General features: G+C 23.5%; 2 protein-coding genes across 2 annotated transcripts in view; one reads left to right on the forward strand and one right to left on the reverse strand.

Annotated features, from left to right (window-relative positions):
• The window catches only part of LOC105365304 (uncharacterized), a 47,180-nt gene extending 34,316 nt beyond the window's left edge, over positions 1-12,864 (forward strand). The window contains exon 5 of the mRNA XM_011503432.1: positions 12,647-12,864. Coding sequence (XP_011501734.1) covers positions 12,647-12,729 — 83 coding nt within the window. The 3' untranslated portion in view covers positions 12,730-12,864. The remainder of the gene's footprint in view (positions 1-12,646) is intronic.
• A 6,833-nt stretch (positions 12,865-19,697) lies between these two features.
• Positions 19,698-22,770, reverse strand: mRpL1 (mitochondrial ribosomal protein L1). Its single transcript, XM_011503446.1, has 8 exons — positions 22,741-22,770; positions 21,933-22,119; positions 21,310-21,520; positions 20,993-21,169; positions 20,762-20,876; positions 20,308-20,426; positions 19,963-20,060; positions 19,698-19,899 (listed from the first exon to the last, which is right to left on the reverse strand). Exons 1-8 carry the CDS (start codon positions 22,754-22,756, stop codon positions 19,782-19,784), a joined length of 1,041 nt encoding a protein of 346 aa, XP_011501748.1. The 5' UTR covers positions 22,757-22,770; the 3' UTR covers positions 19,698-19,781.
• Between the last annotated feature and the right edge of the window lie 1,020 nt (positions 22,771-23,790).

A 23,790-nucleotide genomic window follows, 5' to 3' on the forward strand; every position in this document is an offset into this window, starting at 1 on the left:
AAAGGAATTATACTTAGTAATCATCGATTCATTTCATCAAAACACACGAACAAAATAATATCAATTGTTAAATAGATACTAAGTCTATGTACATTTTTATTCAGTGGTATATATGTCTGTATTTGTTTGAAAAAACGTAAATTGAGATAAAGCATATGATTGGCAGTGTCTCTTAATATGCAAAAATAAAGATAAAAGCTTTAAAGTAAAAAAAAAATGAAGTGGAATAAGAAGAAGAAGAGAGAATGGTCGAAAATCAGAGGATGAAGATGCAACGTAGTTTGTTTGGAAAACCATATTTTTTCTAAACACTATATCATATTAATGGAATAATGAAATAAGTATGATTTATCTTATTAATTATTTTATATTCATTATTATTATTTTTATTTTTAAATAGCAAGAATTAACATTTTTATTATTTCACGTATTTGTTATTACATTAGTACGTAAAAAGTGTGATTAATTAGTAATACGTACTTTTGAAGAAATAAAAGTTTTTTGCCATTTTCTTTATAAATATGAACAAATTTTGTTCACGTTGAAACATTATAGCATAAAATAAAATATTAAAAATACTCGTAAGTATTATTAAGATTTGATTGATCTTATCTTTCTTGTCTTGATATCACATTTTTTCGCTTTAGAAACAGTTTTGTTAATATTAATTCAGAAGTTTTCAATCTTCATTCATAATATAGAAATTTCTGCATAATATAGCATTATAAATGAATATATGTTTTCAGTTAATAATTCTAATTTTAAAAAATGATTTATAGCTTGATCATTTGAAAAACTTTGATAATGATTAATTACTACTACAATATTTACTTCTTGAATATTTCTAAATTATTTAAAAATTACGATTATTCATATATTGGCTATCGATATTATTTCATTATAAAGCAGAAAGTATAACAACATTATTTTTACACAATTATAAAGTAAAAAAATAATAGAAACATATAGAACTTTTACAAAAATTCATATATGGATAAATTTGAGCAATATGTGAAATATTATAATTTTTACTTTTCATAGTAGTAAACATTATAATTATTAAGGATTTAATATAAAAAATAATAGAAAATATAAAAAAATATCAACATAATTTAAAAGATTCGTTGTCCTATTTTCTCAGTACTTTCTGTTTGATAGAAATTAAAATATAATATAACGCAAAAAAAATGTATAATTTATGCAGTTTAGTTATATAATAAGATGGTCGAACATTTGGATTAATAAAAGTAAAAAATTTTCTTATACATATTTTAAGGCTTCAAACTTAATTTAATAAAAAATTTCTTTTCCGTTATATATACATATTTTTTAAAAATTGGTTTCGTAGAAAAAAGTAATTTTATATTTTACAAATACTTTTTTAATTATATGTGTAAATGAAACATTTGTATTTCTCATTATTATTATGATTGTGTATACTTAAACTCACGCTAGATAGTTCATAAGTAAACATGTTAATATAATTGTCGTGAAAGAACGAGAATAAAAGAGGATTCATTTTCATTTGTATTTCATTACTTTTTGCAATTTACAATAAAATAATGTTTATTTATTTAATTTATTATATAAAAAAAAGAATAGAAAGAAAGTCTAGCATATCGCACTGGAAATTTAATAATTTTCAATATAACAACTTTTCACCATGGAAATTCTATTAAATAAACATCTACAAAATCGTTTTATAATCTACGTAGAAGTGGTATTGAAATCCTTTTTATTCAATTATACAGAAACTTCAATATTATGAAATTGGAATAAAAATTCAAAGATTAACATCATATATTGAAATTGAAAGCCAAAAATACAATAGAATAATTCATTAGTTCAATGAACAGAAAAAACTTCTGGATCAGTGACATCAATTCTTAACGCCAATTTTGAGTCTTAAGTTTATATTATGTTATTTTGTCATATCATCGAGTTAAATATATTAGCATAAATTTATTTAAAAATTAAATTAAAAATAAGTTAATACACTCAGAGCAAGTTACTTATCAGCATAAAGTCATTATTAAAGTCTTTGATATATTTTAAGCACGTTGATATCTACAATTATATGTCTATTATACTTTGAATATAAAGTAACACGCTCTCTTAGGCCAATAAAGTGTCTTTTTTCCAGTAGCTGCAACAACTTTGTGAGCCACGAATTGTTAAAGCTTTTATTTGTAAGAAAGTATCCCAAGAACATTCTCTAATCACCGTCACAATCAAATTAAAGAAAATACATAATCAGAAAACAGTCTAGAATTTATTCGCTGACATGGAGCTGAATTTTCGTGAGTTGGACCACTCGCATCGTCCATTATCAATGGCAACGGACGAGCGAGCCATCTTCTTTATGGATGACGTCGCCACGCTCCCCTACGACTATTCACCTTCTTCGGTCATCGTGCCCGAGGTTCACCAATACCGGCTTTGTAACCATCCAGATGTCCCGCCTGCCGTAGCTCCTCTCAAGACACCAAAGCGTAGGCGTAACAGTTCTATATCATCGCAATGCGTCAATGGAAACTTTAACGGCACTGGGCGCATCAGGAGGCAACGAAGACCCTCCGAGTCCCTTGAGCATTCCGTTAGACGGAACTCTAATTGCCATTCGAGTGTCAGCAGGTCTCGCTCCCACAGCTGCACAAGACCCACGCCCTTAGGTATGGCCGTTATTACTAGAGGATCCTAGTAAGTTATTCGTTCGAATGGGTTGCCTGATTGGTGTCTCTAGAATTATAAATACTTGGTGTTTAGCTTCTGTACGAATTACGTCGGGATTATCATATCTTGTTTAGTGATGACAAATCTGTGAGTTTTCTGGATTCTGCGCAGTGATAAATTTAAACTCAGAAGCTTACTTTAACTCGCGCTTTTTTAAAATATTCGTCGAAAAATGCACTGAAATAAGAGTTAAGTGATGACAATTGATGAAATAATATATTACAAATATGTATAATTTATCACTAGTAACGCAAAATATATTAAATTATCCGATGCACATATCTAATACAGCATATAACTTTATTATTCAAGTATCTTTTTGTATATTTATAATTTGTTATGAATTGTTAAACGTTATATTATATTTTAAATTTCGGCATTTTATAAATGAAATACGAATTTATTTTAAACATTTATTCACAAGTCTCACTATAAAAATGATAAGCTTCAAACCGAAATTTGTTTTCAGTAAAACTCCTTAATAAACAATTCGAAATAAATAGCAATTTTATGAAAATGTAATAAAATTGAGAATAATATAGAATTAAATAATTCGATCGTATTTTAAATTTATAATTTATTATCCTGTGATTAATATAAAACTTATAATTCCTAAAAGTGAATTAACTATTTAAATTCTTTTAATAAAAATAAATGATCGTAGAAATTTTAATCAACTTTCGCCACAAATTTTATTAATCATCGGTTAATATTCTCAAGTAAGAGAACGCATACATAGATGTGCACGTGCGCATCAATGTAAAAACAATATAAACATAAAACTGATATATATTAGTAATTTCAAAGTTAACTTCTAAGAATTAACTTATTCATATTTCTAATATAATTGTTGTGTAATATATTTCATACATAGTAAGTAATGACGTTTTATATATAATAATTGCAAAGATATCTGTTTGAAATACCATATCGTTGTTTGCTGTCATTTCAGTTCAATTTTTCGACGGGAATTTTGAAACCAAGTCTCATACGAACATACCAATGAACATAGTTTGCTACGCAGAATCTAAAAAACTATTCAACCTTATATTCTTGCATTATTTCTCAAATCAATAGACTATAAATTAAAAATAACAATCATTATATTTTAATGAACAGCATTTTATTTAAAATTACTTACCATATTCTCATATTACGCAAACAATAATAAATTTGATGGATTAAAATTCGTTTTTTACAAATGCTTTTTATGTTTCATTTATTATTTAAGAATTACATCTTGTAAATAAATTTTTTATTACTTATATCAAAACACTTATAGTTTTAATTATACAGACTAATTCCGTAATTTTCATAGAAAGAAACTTTTTTTTAAGTTTCCTATTGTATATACATTGAAAATATATTTTTTACTATAAAATACAACTGAATTTTCAAAATATCATTACAATTCAAATTCATATTATGTATTTATACAAACTTCAAAAAGATGAATACAATAGTAATTTCCATAGGGTTTGAAATATCTCATTGATTATGTGAATATTATTGATAATAGAGATAAATATTTATTCAAATAATTTTTAACATAGTATCTTAACATTTATCAATCGAGTGAGTTAGTTTTTAAGTGGCCGATATATTGCTTAAACTTTAAAGAAGTAATAGAGAAAATTCATTTAACTATATATTTATGACGTATTCATATAGAAACTATTCTTATTCGCGGGTGTAACTGTTTTCATACACTTTAATACTTATAAGTAGGATATTTAAAACATTTTTATGAAAATTATGAGCATTATTTTATTTTCCTATTTACATTTATCTGTTAAAATAATATTTAATTTCTAATTTTATTTTTTTTTTTAAGAATAGCATAGTATAAATTTTATTTATCATTAACTTAACTTAATTCATTAATATAAAATTCTTAAATCTACATGTATAAATTAAACTGAAATTTTTAATAATTAGGAAATAATTATAATAATGAACTTCTAATAGATAATTAAATTAAAATGTTACATAAACTAAAATAAAGACTAGGTTTAGAAATAATTTTTCATTATCCCGTATAAAAAATCGATAAGCAATAATACGATTGATATATCTGAAAAAATCAAAATCTGCGAAGCAGTTAAGGATTTTGATTGTTTGTTTTTTAAATCAAAGGTACTATTTAATATAAATATCACATTAATGATGTCTAACTAAATATTTTGAATGATGACTTATTAGTTAAATATTGTAAATTTAATAATTAATTAGCAAAATAATTTTTTTTAATAATTCAATTATATTTAATAAGAAAGTATCTAAATCAATAATATTTTAATAATATAAATTTTGAAAAATTTAAAATAATCTATAAAATCGTTGGTCTTCAATCAAAAAATAGAATTGCTTTAAAAATTGATAGCATTTTTTATAAATCCTTGATTCTTTGGAATTCTATAATACAATTTTTGAAAACTTTAAAGTCAATAATATTCATCATAAAAATATTCATTAATTGTTTAACTTTTTTAATATTGTTATAATAAATGGTAAATGGACTTATAAAAAAAGTTTCTTTTCTTGTAACATTTCTGATCGTTTCTTGCTTAATGCAAATATTAATAAACTTTTTACTATGCTACTACATATTTATTTAAATAAAAATACCAAATATAATAGATTTTTGAAGAAATTTATTGTTGCATTCAATTCAATCAGCCAATTTACTAATAAAAAAGCTGTATAATATAAACGATAATATTATCCAAATAAATCCGAAAAAAATTATAGTTTCTCTGAATCGTAATATAATCAATTTATATATTGCCTTAAATTTATTATAGATACATATTTAATAAAAAAATTCAACTACGGTAATGTAAAGATGTTAAATATCATCTTTTTATTCGTATATTTGCATTTTAATTGGTACAATGGTTATTTATATAATTTTGCATTCTCACTTTACAATTGAAAAGGAATTTGACACGACTATTCAATCTATTAAATGTAAGGAATAAACACTAGTTATCGTTGAACATGTACAAATATAAAAGTAAAAGAACGTGGGAAACTGAATAATGAATATAAACGTATCATTTACAGATTTAATATACGCCATGTAATGAATAATTATACAATATAAATACTCGATAAGTAGCTCGACAAACCTTTCCAACTTATTTTTAATGTAAAATAAAGTTCCACATAATTTGTGGACATAATAGTTGCACTGTCAGACTTGGAAATCAGTCTAACACTTGGTCTCAGCAATATTCCTCCTGTACTTCCTCAACACCTATGGAAACCTTTGTACATTGCTTCACGTACCTCATTCCTCCCTATCTATTATTATCTGCTGTGGTCGTTTCTGCCTTCTATATATATATATATTTTTTTTTCTTTTTGTTTTTTATATACACATCATTTCGCCTTATTATATCACTCGTCTTTTTAGATACATATTTTAGACGAGACATAAGTGAGAGGGTATTAGATAGTAATAAATAATGGTAATAATAATATTGGATAAAGGTGTAAATATTTCGTTTTGGATCGATTTACACCAATACTAATTGTATATGTTAACCACTTTTTCATATTATTTTAAAGTTTTTCTTTCATTAGCATATTTATAAAAATTTTTAATATAATTCACGATAAAATAGAAAACGGATAAATATATTATTAAAAATAAAATATTCACATGAATGATATTTTAATAATTTTAAATTAAAAACAAAATTTAAGCGCTTAAATCTGGTACTTTGTATGAACAGATTTTTAATATATAATGCGATACTTACGAATTTTATATATTAAACGTTGAATTTCTGAAAATTAATCCTTTGATTGAAAAATGTATCTATTACACTTTGCATTCTCAACATACAAACAATCAAAATCTTTAAAAAGGCTATTTCGTAATAAAAAAAAATGCAATTCTATAGATTATTGCTATTATGATAAATAAGGAATTTTATGAAATGTCCTTTTATATTACAATAGATCTTCAGAATACAATGAGAAATTGAGCTGTGCTTAAAAGAAATTTTTAATGAAAATCACCTAGATATATGAAATAGAAAATAGATAAAACGCTAATAATTGTATTAGCTGGCCAAAGCTATTAATATTATAATAATCAATATTCGAAAATAATTAGTTTACTAAATAGAAAATTTGTATTAAACTGATGAAATAAAGTTTGAAAAATGATCGATACAACGATAAAGGTAGAGGAAGAGCCAAGCACCAGTATTATTTTCAAACAATGAAACGTTTGTTATATACCGGTATATCTTTCTATTAGAAAAATCGCTATGAATACTGAATGGCCGTTCGGCCAAATTCAGTTCAATTATCTCACTACCAGATCAGCCGTCCCTTGTTCCCGTATTAGCTTAAACGTTCGATCTAAGAGTGTAATGATGATCGCACAGGCGATGGTCGCCGTGCAAGTGTATGCAAGAGAGGCAGCATCAGCAGATCTCGGCGTCCAAGCTCAGCGCGACGTCGCGACTCAATAAGACCGACGCGGAACGTCGCCGAAAGCAGCAACCGATTCAGTGCGACGAGCCTCGAGGGAACGAAAAAAGAGCCGCGAGAGGCTGAATTGGCACGGCGCCGACATCAACGTATCACTACCATCCTCCTCGCCACCTTCTTCTTCATCCTGGCAGCCTCAGTATTCGCAGTCGTCGTCACACTCACGCACAGCAGTTTCCATAGGCCGCCAATCGGCTCCAAGGAATTGGCCGAACATCGTGCCAACGTAATTATTGTACGCTCCAATGCTAACTGCTATTTCACATATGTTAGATGATTTTCGTAAGCTTTTAAAATTATCGTTCAATCGTGTCTCGTTAATTTCATGAATAAGATCTGCAATTAACACATTTTGATAACCGCATTACGATTCACCAGTCAATATAATAAATTAAACGTGCAATAGTTTTATCAAAATTATTATCAAGGTAATATCGTATGTAATAATTAGTGTGAAAAGTGAAAATTTTAATGAAAAAAGGTTTTACCTATTTTTATATGTAGGGTAACGTAATTGTAATATGGTATATTACAATAAGACTTTTTCACTATTTTCATCATATACATCAAATTATTCCATGAATTCAAAAGCAGAAAATTCAACTTTTATCAAAATTTTTTATTCAACATACGTAATTTACTTATGTGTTAAAAAAACAATATATATATATATATATATATATATAAAACAATCAATCAATTAATTAGTTTGAGAATTAAAAAATCAAATGTCAAATTTATTTTTCACTAACAATAATATTCAATCTTTTTTTTCATAAAATCATCAAAGAAACACATTTGAATGTCATTCAACTGTACATTTTAAAGTATGATATTAAATATTATATGCTTACAAAGTTTTTATTATACTTAACAAAGATTAGGATAGGATTTTTAAGAGCTTTCTTTGAAACTTTGCAATTTATTAGATAAACAAATTATATGTAAAAAAAACGTATGCACATACATATTATTATTATTATAATAAAATTAATTGAATACAATCTTTCAAGTATTTATTTTAATATTTTATTTAAATTAATATAAATAATTATTAAAGGAAAGTGGCCTTAAAACTTTGGATGTTTTTTAAATATTAGTTTTATTTGACATAAAATTATGGACCATTCCATTTTCGAGAGTTCTTACTCTCTGAGTTATTGAAAAGTAGACTATTATCTTATCGACATATTATTTTAACTGCATATTAAAAAATACTATTTTTAAATCTGAGTGAAAATGAATGGATTATATGAAGCACTATATTAAACTATCACTTAAGTATATTTTAATGAAATAGTTATAATTTATTGATTTATCAAATTCATCAAAATTTATTAAAGATTAATAGATTCGTTAAAATTATTTCATAAATTTTTGAACTAAAAAAATACTACACTACTAAAGTAATTTATTTTTTATTCAAAATAGGATGGCGTAATCATGCAGAATGAATCTACGTGTAAGTGAAATATTATTATGTAAAACTATGGTACTAACTGAAATTTATTTGTTTGTGCTTTACTATCTATTTTTATAAAAATAATATATAGTAATCAATTTTATTATCATAAAACATAATTATGAAAATGTTTTATTAACACGTATTAATAAATTTCCTTTTTAATCAAGACTCATCGATTCCGTTTATTATCATCACATTATCATTTATAAAATTTAGGTCAAGAAAAAATTTTATGTTGATTGAAATCTTATGTATACAATACTTATGATAAAAAAAAAATTAAATGATGATATGCATACTCTGACATTGCTTAAGTTTAATCTGAACGCGTTCGATGTATTCAGGATACTGTAATATGCATTAATCCTTCTTATACAAGCTCGATGAATGAAATACTCATTCATTTTTCAGTACATGCTAATTTCATTAAATGTTACTATTTTAAATGTTTATTTTATATTCATTATACTCAAGAAATTTTAATACAATACATCGATTAATTGCATATAACCATAAAAATTTAAGTGGATATTTTTTTCGATCTTTCTTCTTTTCTAATTTCTATTATTATATTATTGCTTTAATAAAGTATTGATATTTTCCTGTTGCAGTGGTGTAAATTTATGTCATGTCATCGAAATATACAGATATATAGAACGATAGATATATAGATAGATAGAAAGAGAGAGAGAGAGAGAGAGAGAGAGGTGTTAATTCTAAAATATTTCTAATTTATTTAATTTGTCAATAACATTTTTAATATTTAAAATAGGTTTTAAATAATATTAGATTAGGAGTAAATTCAATTTTTAACATATTTACATTTAATATATTCTTTTCATATGCATATTTTATTGTATAAATGAAAAAACTGCCATTTTAATAAAAATCAATCGCCATCATAATAAAATGTCAATTAATAAAATAAATATATTTACCAAAAAATCTTCTATTTCAAGATATTCTAGTGTGTAAACTCTTTATTTTAATTTTGAAAATTAAAAAAAAAATTAAGCATAAAAAAAGATACATAAATGCCAAACTTTAAAGTGGAATCACATTTTATTTACATATAAAGTTATCCATACATATATGTATGAACAAATTTTGTAATTTGCACACGGATGATTTTATTTTGTTTTTGTCTTGAGCTCTTATATTATTTTCAGTTTTATAGATGCAAACTTCGATTTTTCATTACAAAAAAAATATTTTACAATCCTTCAGAAATAAATTTCATTTAATAAATATTTATACAGCTTAAATATTATACTAGCATTTAATATTTTAAATAATAGTAGATAGATAATTCAAATATTCTTCTATTAGAGAATTTAATAAAATTTGAAGAAATACAATATAATTGAATAAGTTTAAACTCATTTTTCATAATACCAAATTGAAATATTTTTAATAATGCTAAATATATTGATAATAATATTTTTTATATAGCATCATTATACATAACATTTTTTCAAAGCAAATAAAAAAATATTTATTTCACTGCTTTATATTAAGTTACTGGTATATATCAATCATGGTTTGATTAATATAATATCAAAAATAACATTTTATATTACAAATAAACATTCTTTTTACTTTATTTTGTAAATTATTTCTAAGTTATTTGAACATATTATGCATTCTTATATAACATTCTGAATTTTAAACTACGGCTTACGAGAATCATTTTTAAACTAATCATTTTTAAAGCTACAGTGTATGTTGTAAAAATAATAAAAAGATTCGATCAGCTATGTATTTATTAAGCAAAATATAGATTTATTATTTTACTATGCATGAGTTTAAAATAACATACTATTGATTTATATATATATATATATGTAATGATGGAAGGGAAGGGTGTGAAAAATTGAAAGTGAAAAAAATAATTGGGAGAAAATTTTATATAAGATCAGATTAAAGTGTACACGGTTCATCCCAGGTGTATTGGGATGATCAGTAAGATCTTAACAGATAAGCTCCGAGTTCGTGATCAGACAGAAAATAGAAAACTCCCTTATAAGCTGACTTTCACTTTACTAGTCGCTTGTAAACAGCACTTGTAAAGATACAAAACAAAACTATTGTTATATAATAATTGTAGCCGTGCTAGTGAGTCTCATATACTATTTACCATCCGTGTACAAATTTGTATCTTGTACACAGTAATTTACACAGTTATTTTATCAAACAATATCCATTGACGTGATTATCAAGAAAATAATTATTATGGAGAAATATATTTACCTAAATGTTCTTTCAAATCAAAGGGCTAATAGAACTAACTAGCGAGAATCAAAAATTTATTAAGAGTGTATAATATTATTTCTTAGTGTACATATATGTAAATAATAATTTATAGATTAATCAGCATTGGGTTATGCTATCCAATTTTTAAAGAACAGAAATATCTTAAAAATAAATAACTTTATCCTTGGCATAGTAAAATCATACTGTAATATATTATTCATCAATTCATGAATACAATTAATTAATTCATCAAGGTAAATAAATAAGTATTCAAATGCCCAGGTACATTCAACGTACGTACGGACATATGCACGAACAAACATTAAAAATTATTTAAATAAGTAAATGGCTATGTCTGGAATTAAAATGTATCAAGGACAAAAACGGTGGAATTTATTTGAATAATCTATCAACAATTCTTATGCAGTACACCTCTGTAATCTACCATTAATTTCATTAATAAGCGACTGCTAATGTTATGGTTAATTTATAAAGGAGACTATTCCTGACTGTCTCATTAAATTTACGTCGGAGCTGATCGACGAGTCTAATAAATCAATGTGGGATAAAATGTATGTCCAACTTCAATCAAAATCTCTATTGATTATCTTTCAATTATACAACAATTTTTATGTATGTTGTACTTCTCGGCGTAATTTAGAAATTTGCTTCCCGAGCAATTTTAAAACCATAAATTTATAACATGTATTTTTATTTAAATTTATTATAAGTGATATAGCATAATTAAATTAACATTTTTAACTTATATATAAATATAAAGTAACTTTAATGTTGTGAGTAACGGAAAATAAGTGAATGAAAAGTGTAAATAATACTTATAAAAAATATAATAATATTGTATTAATAATAATAAAATTTAAAAGTCATGCTTAATTAATTTTAAATCTATCACATATTTAATATTCATAGTATTTTATTAATATTCATGGCATAAATTTATTGATAATTTAATCAATGCACTCTAACTGATTTTTTTTTTAATATAGTACAAATTTTATATAGTACAAAACTTATTAGAATGTTATATTTACTGCCATGCTAATACTCTGATACTTAGTAAAACAGATATTTAAGAATGTAAAGATGATTATATGAATAAATCATGTATTATTATTGAATATATTTTTCGATATATTTAATTTCACTGATACAATAAATATACAAGATTACAAAAAGAACTTTAAAACTATATACAAAATTTATGAATAAAAAAATAATTTGTAGGTATCTTGCATTAAAAAAGCTAATAATTAAATTTACAATATCCTTATTAAAATAATAAGGATATTTTAATATCTTAGAAATAAAATATATTACATAATAATAATGGTTAACATTTTCTGATTAAATCACAAAAATAATTTATTATTTATTAAATCATTTCTACTATATTTATATACAGTAATTGTATATAAACACATAGGTAAGATGTATTGCAGAAAATTTACTTTAAAATAATTTCTAAAAAAAACATTTATTTAATAATCTACTTAAATATTTATTGTTAAAGAACCAATGTTTACAGTGCCCGGCGAATTAAAATTCCTTAATCGAAATTATTCACATTGAATTCTTAATTTATAAATGCATAATATTATATTTACGTCTGACTTCCTAATGTCATGTATTATGTAAATGCCTAAAATTTATCCTGTCATGTTTCAGTCCGCAAGGAGAACGAAGAGTTACTGAATTCCTTAAATCGAGACGTAGCGACGCCTGAAAATATAACAACGTTGTCATTCTAAGAGGCAAAAGGGAAACTACACAGGAAAATTGTTGCGGAATAAATAAGCTTAAAAAATAAACACTGACTATGATTGATGAATAAAAGTATTAATGGATAATCTCTACTTATCTCCTATTGCATTCAATGAAAATAATAGTCGCTAAAACATGAAAATTCCAATCAAAAACTTAATTTTCATTTCCAAAATAAACATAATGTAAGTGTTATATCATTAATATGAAAACATTTTCATTTAAAAAAAAATATTGATCACGATAACTTAATTATTAGATTTATTTTTATAATTTATTTTATTTTTTAATTTAATGGACTAAAAATGTTTTTTTGTTAACTTTTTCATTATATAAATATCATTTCATTTTCATTTGAGGAGCTTTTAAATAATGAATTTCAATGCATTAAGATTTAACCGACCAACCAATTTGAAAAACTAATGGTAGAATTATCGTAACTAATTTAAATGTATCACATAAAAGTAAAAATTATTAATATCAGAAACATACATAATTTAAATTCCAAAATATAAAAATATATTAAATATATGCGACTGTTGAAATAATTATATATTAGAAAATTGAATTTAAAATATTTATCAATTCACATAAAAATAATTATGGTTCAGAAATGAAGGAAAGTACATTTAACAGTAGGCAATATTATCTTTCGTTATTAATTTTATAGAATTTTGTTCAAAAAATTTCTATTTAATTATATTTTTATCAATGCATATTTAATATTGATTATTCTGATTCTTAATTATATGATTTTTGTATCATAAAAATATTATTTTATACTTATAATACTCATTATTAGTTCACCAAATACTTATTAAATACTTACAATTTATTTTTTAGCTCAATAAATGCATAAGAGTGAGATATATATGTATAAAAATTTAGCGCTATAAAGTTAAAAATAACTATCTTTTATTTAATTAATATACAGTAACCATGAATAAATTATTAATTTAATTTTCATTTAAATAATTATAAACACTTTATATTTATTTAAGTTTTGAAAATATTATTTAAACATAAAAATATTAAAATACTCAAATAAAATTTATTTGATAATAACGTATTATTTGACCAAAATATTGAAGCACTGGTACTTCTTTTATACAGCAATATCATATAATAAATAATAACGATTTAAATTGAAGTATTAATTGTTTTAATAATTTCATTATTATATAATTTCAATTTTGCATTGCTCCAATTTGATTCTTTTTAATATTATATTGTTGTATTTTTTCTGTATTCACATTTATTTATATCTTACGTAAATTTATAAATCGCCAAAAAATATTTTTTTCTACGCGTAAGAAACGCAATTTCAATGTTTCTTTATTTAATTAATAATTGTAATACATAAACAATGTTTAAATTATTCAATTTGTAAATAAATACGTCCAACGGTTATACAATGTTAATACATGAGATTATAATTATTTTTGTATGTGAATTAAAACAAATTATTATCTAAAACTCACAATTTCTTACGACATTGTAATTTATTATTGAGTAAATAAATATGTGAATACAATGTTAAAATAATTTTTAAACATAAATTTATGATTATAAAATTATTTTACAAAGTTGTTATTTATAATATTACTAATACCGTGCTATTTTTACTCATTTCGTATAAAAACATCATAGTTTTATATTGATGCGTATTCATTTACATTTGAATAAAATAATATTTATAATATATAATACGTTTTAACAAATAGAATTTATAAATGACAGGGGCAATATGCATATATGTTTATAACGTAAATAATAATAAAACTCATATAAATGTTATAAATTGAGGATTATGTAAAATTTTCTTTAGTTTCAAAGTATTAAAAAGCTTCTTATCCAAAATTGTAATATTGAATCATATATTAAGGATTATTTTTATTAAAATAGGGTAATGTTCAATTATTTTTCTATAAAAATTCTAAACAATATCTTGAACTAATAGCTTATTATTATTGCAAGTGATACCTTATTAATTTAACGATTATTTCAATTTAATTGATATAATGTTTCAAATGAATGTCTATTTTAGTTTAACGACATCAGAATTGTATGTTATTTACTAAAAATATAAACGTTGTATAAGAAACAACTTTGCAACGAAAGAAAAACTTAACAGTCGATTTCATAACTGTATAAGACAGTTGGGGTAAATTCCATAACCATGTCGTACCTGCCCAAAAATAACAATTACATCTTGCGACGATCCCAATTAAAAGAATCTTGTTTGCAACAAGAATTCGGTTTGCTTAAAATATAAATAAAAATAGTGTAATCAGAAAAAGTTCATTGTTATAATGAAATGGGAATGAAACTTGATCTCAACTCTCATGTTAAAGTCATTTGGTAATACAGAGAACATGATAAATAATTTTGATTTAGATATTTAAAGAATAGAGTTATTGAAAAGTTTCTTAATTTTTCACTCAACATATATTATTCAATGAATTTGAAAAAGAAGCATTGAAAATGTACTAACTTTTTATAAGCCTTCCAGATTAAATGCTTATAGATTTTGTCATTGATCTGACAAACACGCATTCGACAACGAAAGAACTTAACAATTTAGAAATTTACCTCTTACTCTTAACTGCATCCATGTATAAATGAATGTGTGTGAACGCCTATTGTTTATGCGTTTACGTGTACATGATTTACTAACTTTCTGTCTAAAATGTTATCTGAATTGGATATATGAATTTGAATGTATTATTTAGATACTAAAGATTTACTTCAATTAATTATTCATTTTCAATTTCAACGAATAAATTAATCATTAAATAAAATAAAACTATTAGAAATATCGTTAATTTCTTATTTTAAAAATTTGATAATGTTTTAATATCAGTATTGTTCAAATTTATGCAGAATGTGTATAAGTAAATATACAAAAATATTACTAAATGTATGAAATTAAATGCCTAGTATCTTTTATATTTTTAATTTTTATAAGCTGAAATTTGTATTTTTCAGATAATTAAAAGTCTATTGGATGAATTTGTATTATTTAACTATTTTAGAAATTATTTCTTATTGATACATATATTACTAAATATAATAAAACTTATGAAATAGAGTTGAATTAATTTTTCATTGTTCATTACGCTCAAGAATAAATATTTGATTATTTCTATATTTTATTTGAATAATACAAATTATTCATATGTATATATGCATAAGTCATATTTGAAATATAATATTATGTAACTATTTATGAAAGCCCAAATACTCACAGGAAAACTTATACAAATATTGTTATATAAATACAAACAATGAAAAAAAGAAAATAAATTTATTATTGATATAAAAAATGTTATCCGAAATTGAAATTAAATTAAAATGATGCGTAGAGATCAGAAATTATGGGTGTCGTGCTGATAATAAATACTATTGTAGATTAATTGCGATTGATTCTACATAAATATTATGTAATTATCAGACGTAGATGTTTTGTGCCAAAGAAGTGCATAAATTATAAGTGATATACGTTGATGTTATCTAATAAAATAAGATATGTGTATAGAAGAGCATTATAATTATGAGTAAAATTTGGTGCAAAATTAAAAGTCAACTTATTTTCATTCTAATCAATGACATTTAATTATTTGTTTTTTTTTAATTGATTTTCAAATTTTTCAAAATTTCAAAAATCAAATAATTGATTCTTATTTAATGATATTTTCAATTGATTATTTTAAAGCACTTTAAAACTTTCCTTTTTCTATACTATTTTAGACTGAAGAAATTATTTTTAGCTTCTTAGTAAATGTAATTATAATGTAGATAAAATACATATATAGAATTACGTATTATATAAACGTAATAAAATGTTGCGATTACTATAAAGATTTTATTTTTAACTTACTATCAACTGTTAAAGTTGCGATATAAATTGAATACATTGTCTTAGTATATGAGTAACAAATCAGTTTTTTTTAATAAAATCAAAAGAATGAATCAATAGACATAATTTATTTATTTCTTAAACAACTTAGTTATAGGTGTATATCCTCGATATACACTTATATATTTTCCTGACTTTTTTATGATCCATTTATAACCCGTTCTTCACTTTTAATACTTCTATTCATTGTGTAATGTAGTAGTGTTGATAAACAAGGCGAACACTATATCTAGTTAATAAATGAATGCACATATATAATTATCATTATAAAGCATAATATCGTACATACATTCAATTCATAAAGAACGCTATTAGACTAGTAAGCACGGCTAGTTGAAGGCACATGTATAATAAGTGAGGGTGACGCACTTTCAATTGGTTTCCATTATTTAAGCCAAACATTCTTGAAAATGCTGATTAGTCATTATAGTACCAATTGGAATTTCATCTTCATATTAAGTCCAGATATCATTCTTCATTTCTATTCCTCTTACTTACAAAATTTTATTTATCTGCATCAGCTAAATTCAGTTACTTTATTTCATTGATAAAATGAAATTAATAAAATGTCTATTTTGAAACTGAAATTTCGTATAAGTAAATTGAAACCGATTATATTATAATTGAAGAACCGACTATTCATTATAAATCATTTTTCATTCTATATCAATTCACTAATTCAAAGGAGTTGGACATGTATAGTATGATGATGTAATAGTTCTGTTACCTATAATATATAGAAATTTTATAAATTCACTTAATCATCCTCATTTGTTACTATGTAACAAAAGTTTGAGTTTCTTTAAACTTTGTATGGTTTTTATAGATTCAAATAAAATGTTTAAAGTAATTTTAATTTGTATTTAAGGTCTATTCAAGTTTAAATTTTTTAATACAAATAGTGAATTTTATCCGATTTCTTTTTTTTAAATAATAAACCTAACGAAGAATTAATATTTATACATTAAATTGAAATATCTAATGGAAAAAAGTTATAATATTTAAAATAAAAGAATTTATGAAATTATCGAACATCATAAAATTTGACAATTTGTACATTTATCTAATAGATCTTGAAACAAAACCGAAGATATCATTTTATAAGATTTTTAAATGCGGTGTCAACTCAAAATTTTTTAATTAAAAGTTCCTCTTTTCTAATTCAGTAATCTTATTTAAAATTTAAATTATTTAATTTAAAATATAATATCAGCAATTTTATAAAATGTCATTTAAATTATAATCATTTTAGATATTATGTACTGCGAAATAACTTAATTTAATTTAAGTGATGGGATTTAATCATTACCCGATAAAAATATTTTTATGATTTTAAATCAATTTAGAAATCCACTTACTAAAATGTATATTTCTACATTTCATATAAAATGAGATATTTCATAAATAAAAAATTGCTCGTTTAATTAATACATTTTACTATCAAATAATGAATGATGAATTTTTTGAATCTAATGTAAACAATATTGAAACTCATTCATTATGCTTTGCTCGATATTATTTAACAAGAAAACTAAAAGAAAACAGCTGTCCATCGTTTGTTTTCATCAAGAAATTTCATTACGACCTCCGGTAGCTCAGCTTCACCTCATTATCACTCCATATGTACAAGAAGCAGTAATCTATAAAGACCTATTTTATATTTCAAAAATAATGTTTTCATTTGTTACTTGAAATTTGATAAATATTTACAGTTAAATGATGTTATTTATGAAATTCTAACATAAGTTGCGGTAATATTCTTTTAGGACTCGTACTGTGAGCATCTATTAAATATAAATATGGGTACATTGAGGAATAGTTACTATTTTTCCGATTAAACGTTCATGGCTAATAATTATATACGCTGTTAACATTTGATTGATATTACTAAGATTATTATTAAACTGGCCTCTCATTAATTTCACCTCGTCAATGTTACCGAATTCACTTATACGCGTTCATTTATTGTAATAATGAGTATCTTTGTATTAGCATGGAAAAATCACAAGAATTTTTCTTAAACATATCGACAGCTTCGATTAACATTAAATCAAGAATTGTTTTTAGATTGAAGTAAACTTTAGTATACTATTCCTATCATCACTGTTTGTACAATTTTTGGATACAAACTTATTACAATGTTTATATCCAATCTATACACTAATATGCATATCATATGAGTTTTTTAAATTCCTAAATAAATTACATTAAATGTTATTCAATTTGCAAAAATATTTTAAATAAATATCATTTTTATAAATGATTAAAATATTATTTTTATAAATAATAATGATTAAAGTATTATTTTTATAAATAATAAAAATGAGTCAATTTAACTTATGCAAATAAAATTAGTATATAATTAAATTAGTTTTCTTATAACTCATACACATAAATTAGAAAAAATTGTAAATTCACTCATTGAAATATAAAAGCTTATAGTTTATCCAGAGACATTCCTATTAAGTAACAATTGAATGAAAAAGTTTATAAAAAGTATTTTCATCCAGAAACTTCTTAAAAAAAAATTGTTAAAGCAAATGGAAAAAATAATTACTTTCGATTTACATTATTAATTACGTTCTCTCATTTAAAAATTTATACTTTTATAAGTAAGAATGAATTACAATAGTAATTTATAGGTAATTTAAATTTAACTTTGAACACATTTAAATGCGTTACAGAAAAATTTGTAAATATTATTTAAATATTTAACAAATATGAGTTTTCCACCTAATAAAAAATACTGATTTGTCTTTCAATTATTATCCTACCTCATACCTTTTTAAAAATATTTTAATAAAATTAATTAATCATCACATATACATGCTAAATGTATAAGTGTTAAATGTATAAGAAATGTACAAGTATTATGAATAATATCAAGAGTAAAATATTAAAATAAAATGTAAGGAGCACTGTTATAAGAAAAAATAGAGATAAAATTGTAATTGGATTGAGTATAATTGAAGTAATATATATATATATATATATATATATATATATATATATATATATATTTATTTATTTATGTATTTAAGCACGCGAGTTTAAGAAGGTAATGTAATGTGTCTAAATATTATACACTGGTCTGTATTTTATAAAATATATGGACATATATTATTCTAAAGGTAAAGCAACTTCATCTTCAATTTCAGTGTTGATTTTTTCTTCTTTAATGTATAAATTGTGATTAATTTTAAATTTTTCATTTGATGGAGGACATATTACTCGAATTCTGAAAGAAAAAATAAAATAAAATATCAAGCAACTATAAGAGCATAAAAATAATCTAATATACCTTGTAATAAAACTGCCAGATCTCTTTGGTTTTGATAGCATCAGATTGTCTATAATTATTTTCATGTTTTCTTCTAAATGATTAATATCCATGTCCAACTAAAACTCAATAAATTTCATATAATTTTCTAATTAAATATTAAATCAATTGAATTATTTATATATTTATCAGTAACTAAATCATATAACAAGAGAATGTCCATTACAACATCTTAATAAGAGATAGGGAAAACCAAATATTTTTCAAATACAAACAACTTAAAATTTATATGACAGAAATATTAATACTGATAATTATTTAATTATTAAGTATATTGATAATTTTCAATTAAATCTTGAAACTTACAGTTCCTATAGAAACAGTCGAATAACCATATTCTGGAAAGTCTTTATAGGTTTTGACAGAACATGTTACAGAATTAAGTTGATGGTTTAACAACTTCAATGTATTTCCTCCCAACGTTTCTAAAAAATATTTTTTAGCCATTTAAATTAAAATCATTAATTTGGAATAAGAATACTTTTTTAAATCAATTTTTTTTGCTAAAAATATATCCATTTAATATTTTTAATGATAATAAATAAATTATTCAAATTTTTATAATTTTATATTGTACTAATTACTATTTTCTATTTAATTAATTTTTTTTTCAACTAGTAGTGGGGGTATAGTTATTTTATATTGAAAATGATAATTACTAATGAAATTATTTTTTAATAAAATATGATTTTTCATAGTATATTCTAATAGTTCATATAGTTTATAATGTATTTTTATGGTAATATAAAAGTATTCTAACCTGCTTTTAAAGTTGGAATTTTCTTTTTTAGTAAGCCTCTGATTGTTAATATTTCCGGCATTAATTTTACATTTGCGATAACTATGTCAAAGTTATCTAATGATATGCTTCCACTCTGAACAAAGTATTTTTCATATTGTTATTTACATTAAAAAATTATAAAATTTGTCAAAAAATATATTCTGATTTTTAATAATAAAGATTTAATAAAGATTCGTAATAATATATTACCATGATATCTTTTACTATATTTGTTCCACCAGCATGAAGAGCACCTGCAGCTTCAAGTGCTGCCTCTTCTTCTGGAGGGCAGATCGCTAAGATTCTTCTTTCTTCACCATGATCAAATTTGTGTTTAATATTAAGTAATTTTTTAAAAGGTTCTACAGGTTTTGTTTTCTTTACACCCTAGATCAAATTAAGAGTTTATTATAGCATTATGTTACTAAATGCTTCATGAAATTTGATATAATTATATTTAATAATATGAGACATTAATTTTAGAAATATTAAAATAAAATTTGAATATACTTTAATTACAAACAAACCTTCATATTAAATTCAATAAGAAGTTGTACATAAGGATCTTTATAATCATACATGGTTGGATGAAAAAATTCACGATGATTTAAAATAGCTTCCGAAAATGGATATATATTCCATTTAAAAATTCGACCTAGATAAACATCATCTGTCGGTGCAGGTTTGCTTTCATCAAAATATCGTAGGGCATCAGGTTTTATTACTTGAACAACTTTACTAAAATATAAATAATTAATAATTTATATAATTATAAAATATTCATCATATATTTTTTGTGGAATAAAATTATCTTAAATTTTGGTCCTTGTAACAAAAAGTTCAAGATAAAATTTCTTATTTATATAACTTATAACAAAAGTTATACATTTAAACAAACAAATAAATATTATTGCAAATAAAAAATTTAAAAAATAATTTACTTTTAAATATAATATAATGATTATATACATGAGTATTTATTATAAAAATTTTTTCTTTGCATTTTAATTACATTTTTCATTATACTAAATTACAATTATATGTTGTAGTTTTATCAGTGTATTTAGATATTTAAAAGCATAATTATTAAAATGATTAAGAGTTTGAATAAATAATTGCCTATTAAATTGATTTCAAATTGAAATATTACTTTTTTTTGGATTTTTGTATTTTGTCGGCCAATGTCAGTTTTTTCATTATTGTTAATGATTTCTTTTTTCTTGCTTTTTCTCTGGTACTTTTTCTGGCTGCATAATGTCGAACTTGTGATAATCCAGAAAGTATACAAGTTGATAAGTTATATCTATGAATGAAATTTATACTGTTATGTATGATTCCTAAAAGAAATTAAAAAATTTAAATTAGCCATTAATGTATAGACACTTTATTTAAGTTATAAACTTTTATTTTTTCGTTTTATGTAATATTTAAGAATTAGAAATGTCAATGTATAAATTAGTACATAAATATTTAATCGAACAATATTTATTCAATACAGATGCCATATTCGAAAATTACAAGTAATTTTCAATTAAATAACGGTTATGAGAAGTAGTGTTAAATAATTATTTACTAATAGAATGCAATAAATTTTCTCTATTCTGTAATATATGTTTGTTTTTGCATAAAATATTCTTACCGCGGTTAATATATTTAAGAATAAATAAAAGTCATTTTACAATTATTTTATATCTCGTTTCATGAAATGTATTTTTTTGTTACAAAATAAATGTTTACTGAAGTTTGACATGCTTTATAATTATATTATAGAAATTGATAAGGTTATGGTACCACAATATATTGGTTAAAAATTTTACTTCGTGACTTTGTGGCTTTAATAAGTCTCATAAATACGAAAAAAATAGTAAAATACATAAAGATTTATATAAAAGTTTTTTAGATCAATAAGAGTTATTAGTAACATTTAATATTAAACCAGCATATAAAGTAAAACCTACTTGTAGCGGATGCCATTTTATTCTTCAAATGTGTTTTTGAAATAATGACTAGGAATTGGCGACGTCCTTAAAATCTTAAATTGATTCTACAATTTAATTTCCTATTTAAAATAAAAATTACTTTCATTTCTAGACTAATACAAACTTGCATGCGAAGACTTGTTAAAGATTAAAATCCTTTTAACGTTTGAATTGCGATAATTAAATAACAATATTCTATTTTGTATTTGTGTTTAAAATAGAATTGAAATTTATTGCGCTATAACTAACAGCTTTATTGTAGTTGCATTTTTGCCTGAAAATTCGATGTTTCATAAACAATAGTTGCACCAAATTACAGTATAATTGTTTATTTTATTGATATTCAAACTTGTATATATTATTATGTAATTTGTATAAGCAACAGACTTATTATAAAGTTGCCAATCACAAATAATTAAGTAATTGTTTAAAGATGATTTACACTCGTATTTTTTATTTTATGTCGTTGAAGTCAATAACACAGTGCTCGCTTATGACGTAGATTGCAAACATTTTGTTTGTCCGTAGAATTGTCCGATACGTGTACGTACTTCAGCCGTTAATTAATTCGAAAAAATAGCCGTCTGAAATTCAATATAAAGCCAGTTTGAGTGTTCCCCTTCATCAGCCATTGAAAGGCTCTGTAATTACAATGAAAATTTGTCAGGCAGAAAAGGTCCCCGAGGTCACTAGCAATATCAATCCGCTGCCTGCTCTTCGCATTAAACCAACAATTTCTCCGACAATCAGTAAATTTATCAAGTTCGGCCAACAGGAAAGCCCTGGACCTCCACCTATCTGCGGCTCCTCGCGCCAGGCTTGCGTATACATCCCCCAAGCCCAGGATACTCGAGGACGAGGTGCCCCGTGTGCCCCCCCCCCCTTCGCAACTTTAATTTGCAGCTGGCGGGCATCGGTCCATTGGCTGGGACTGAGTCGAGGTTGGCGTCAAGCTGACCGTCAGCGGCGACCCGATCACTGCCAAAACACACAGAGAAGAGTCAGAGACAAAGAGAGAGATAGAGAATA

The sequence above is a fragment of the Ceratosolen solmsi genome, unplaced genomic scaffold (genome assembly GCF_000503995.2).
Source record: "Ceratosolen solmsi marchali unplaced genomic scaffold, CerSol_1.0 scaffold10, whole genome shotgun sequence".
Classification (NCBI taxonomy): domain Eukaryota; kingdom Metazoa; phylum Arthropoda; class Insecta; order Hymenoptera; family Agaonidae; genus Ceratosolen; species Ceratosolen solmsi.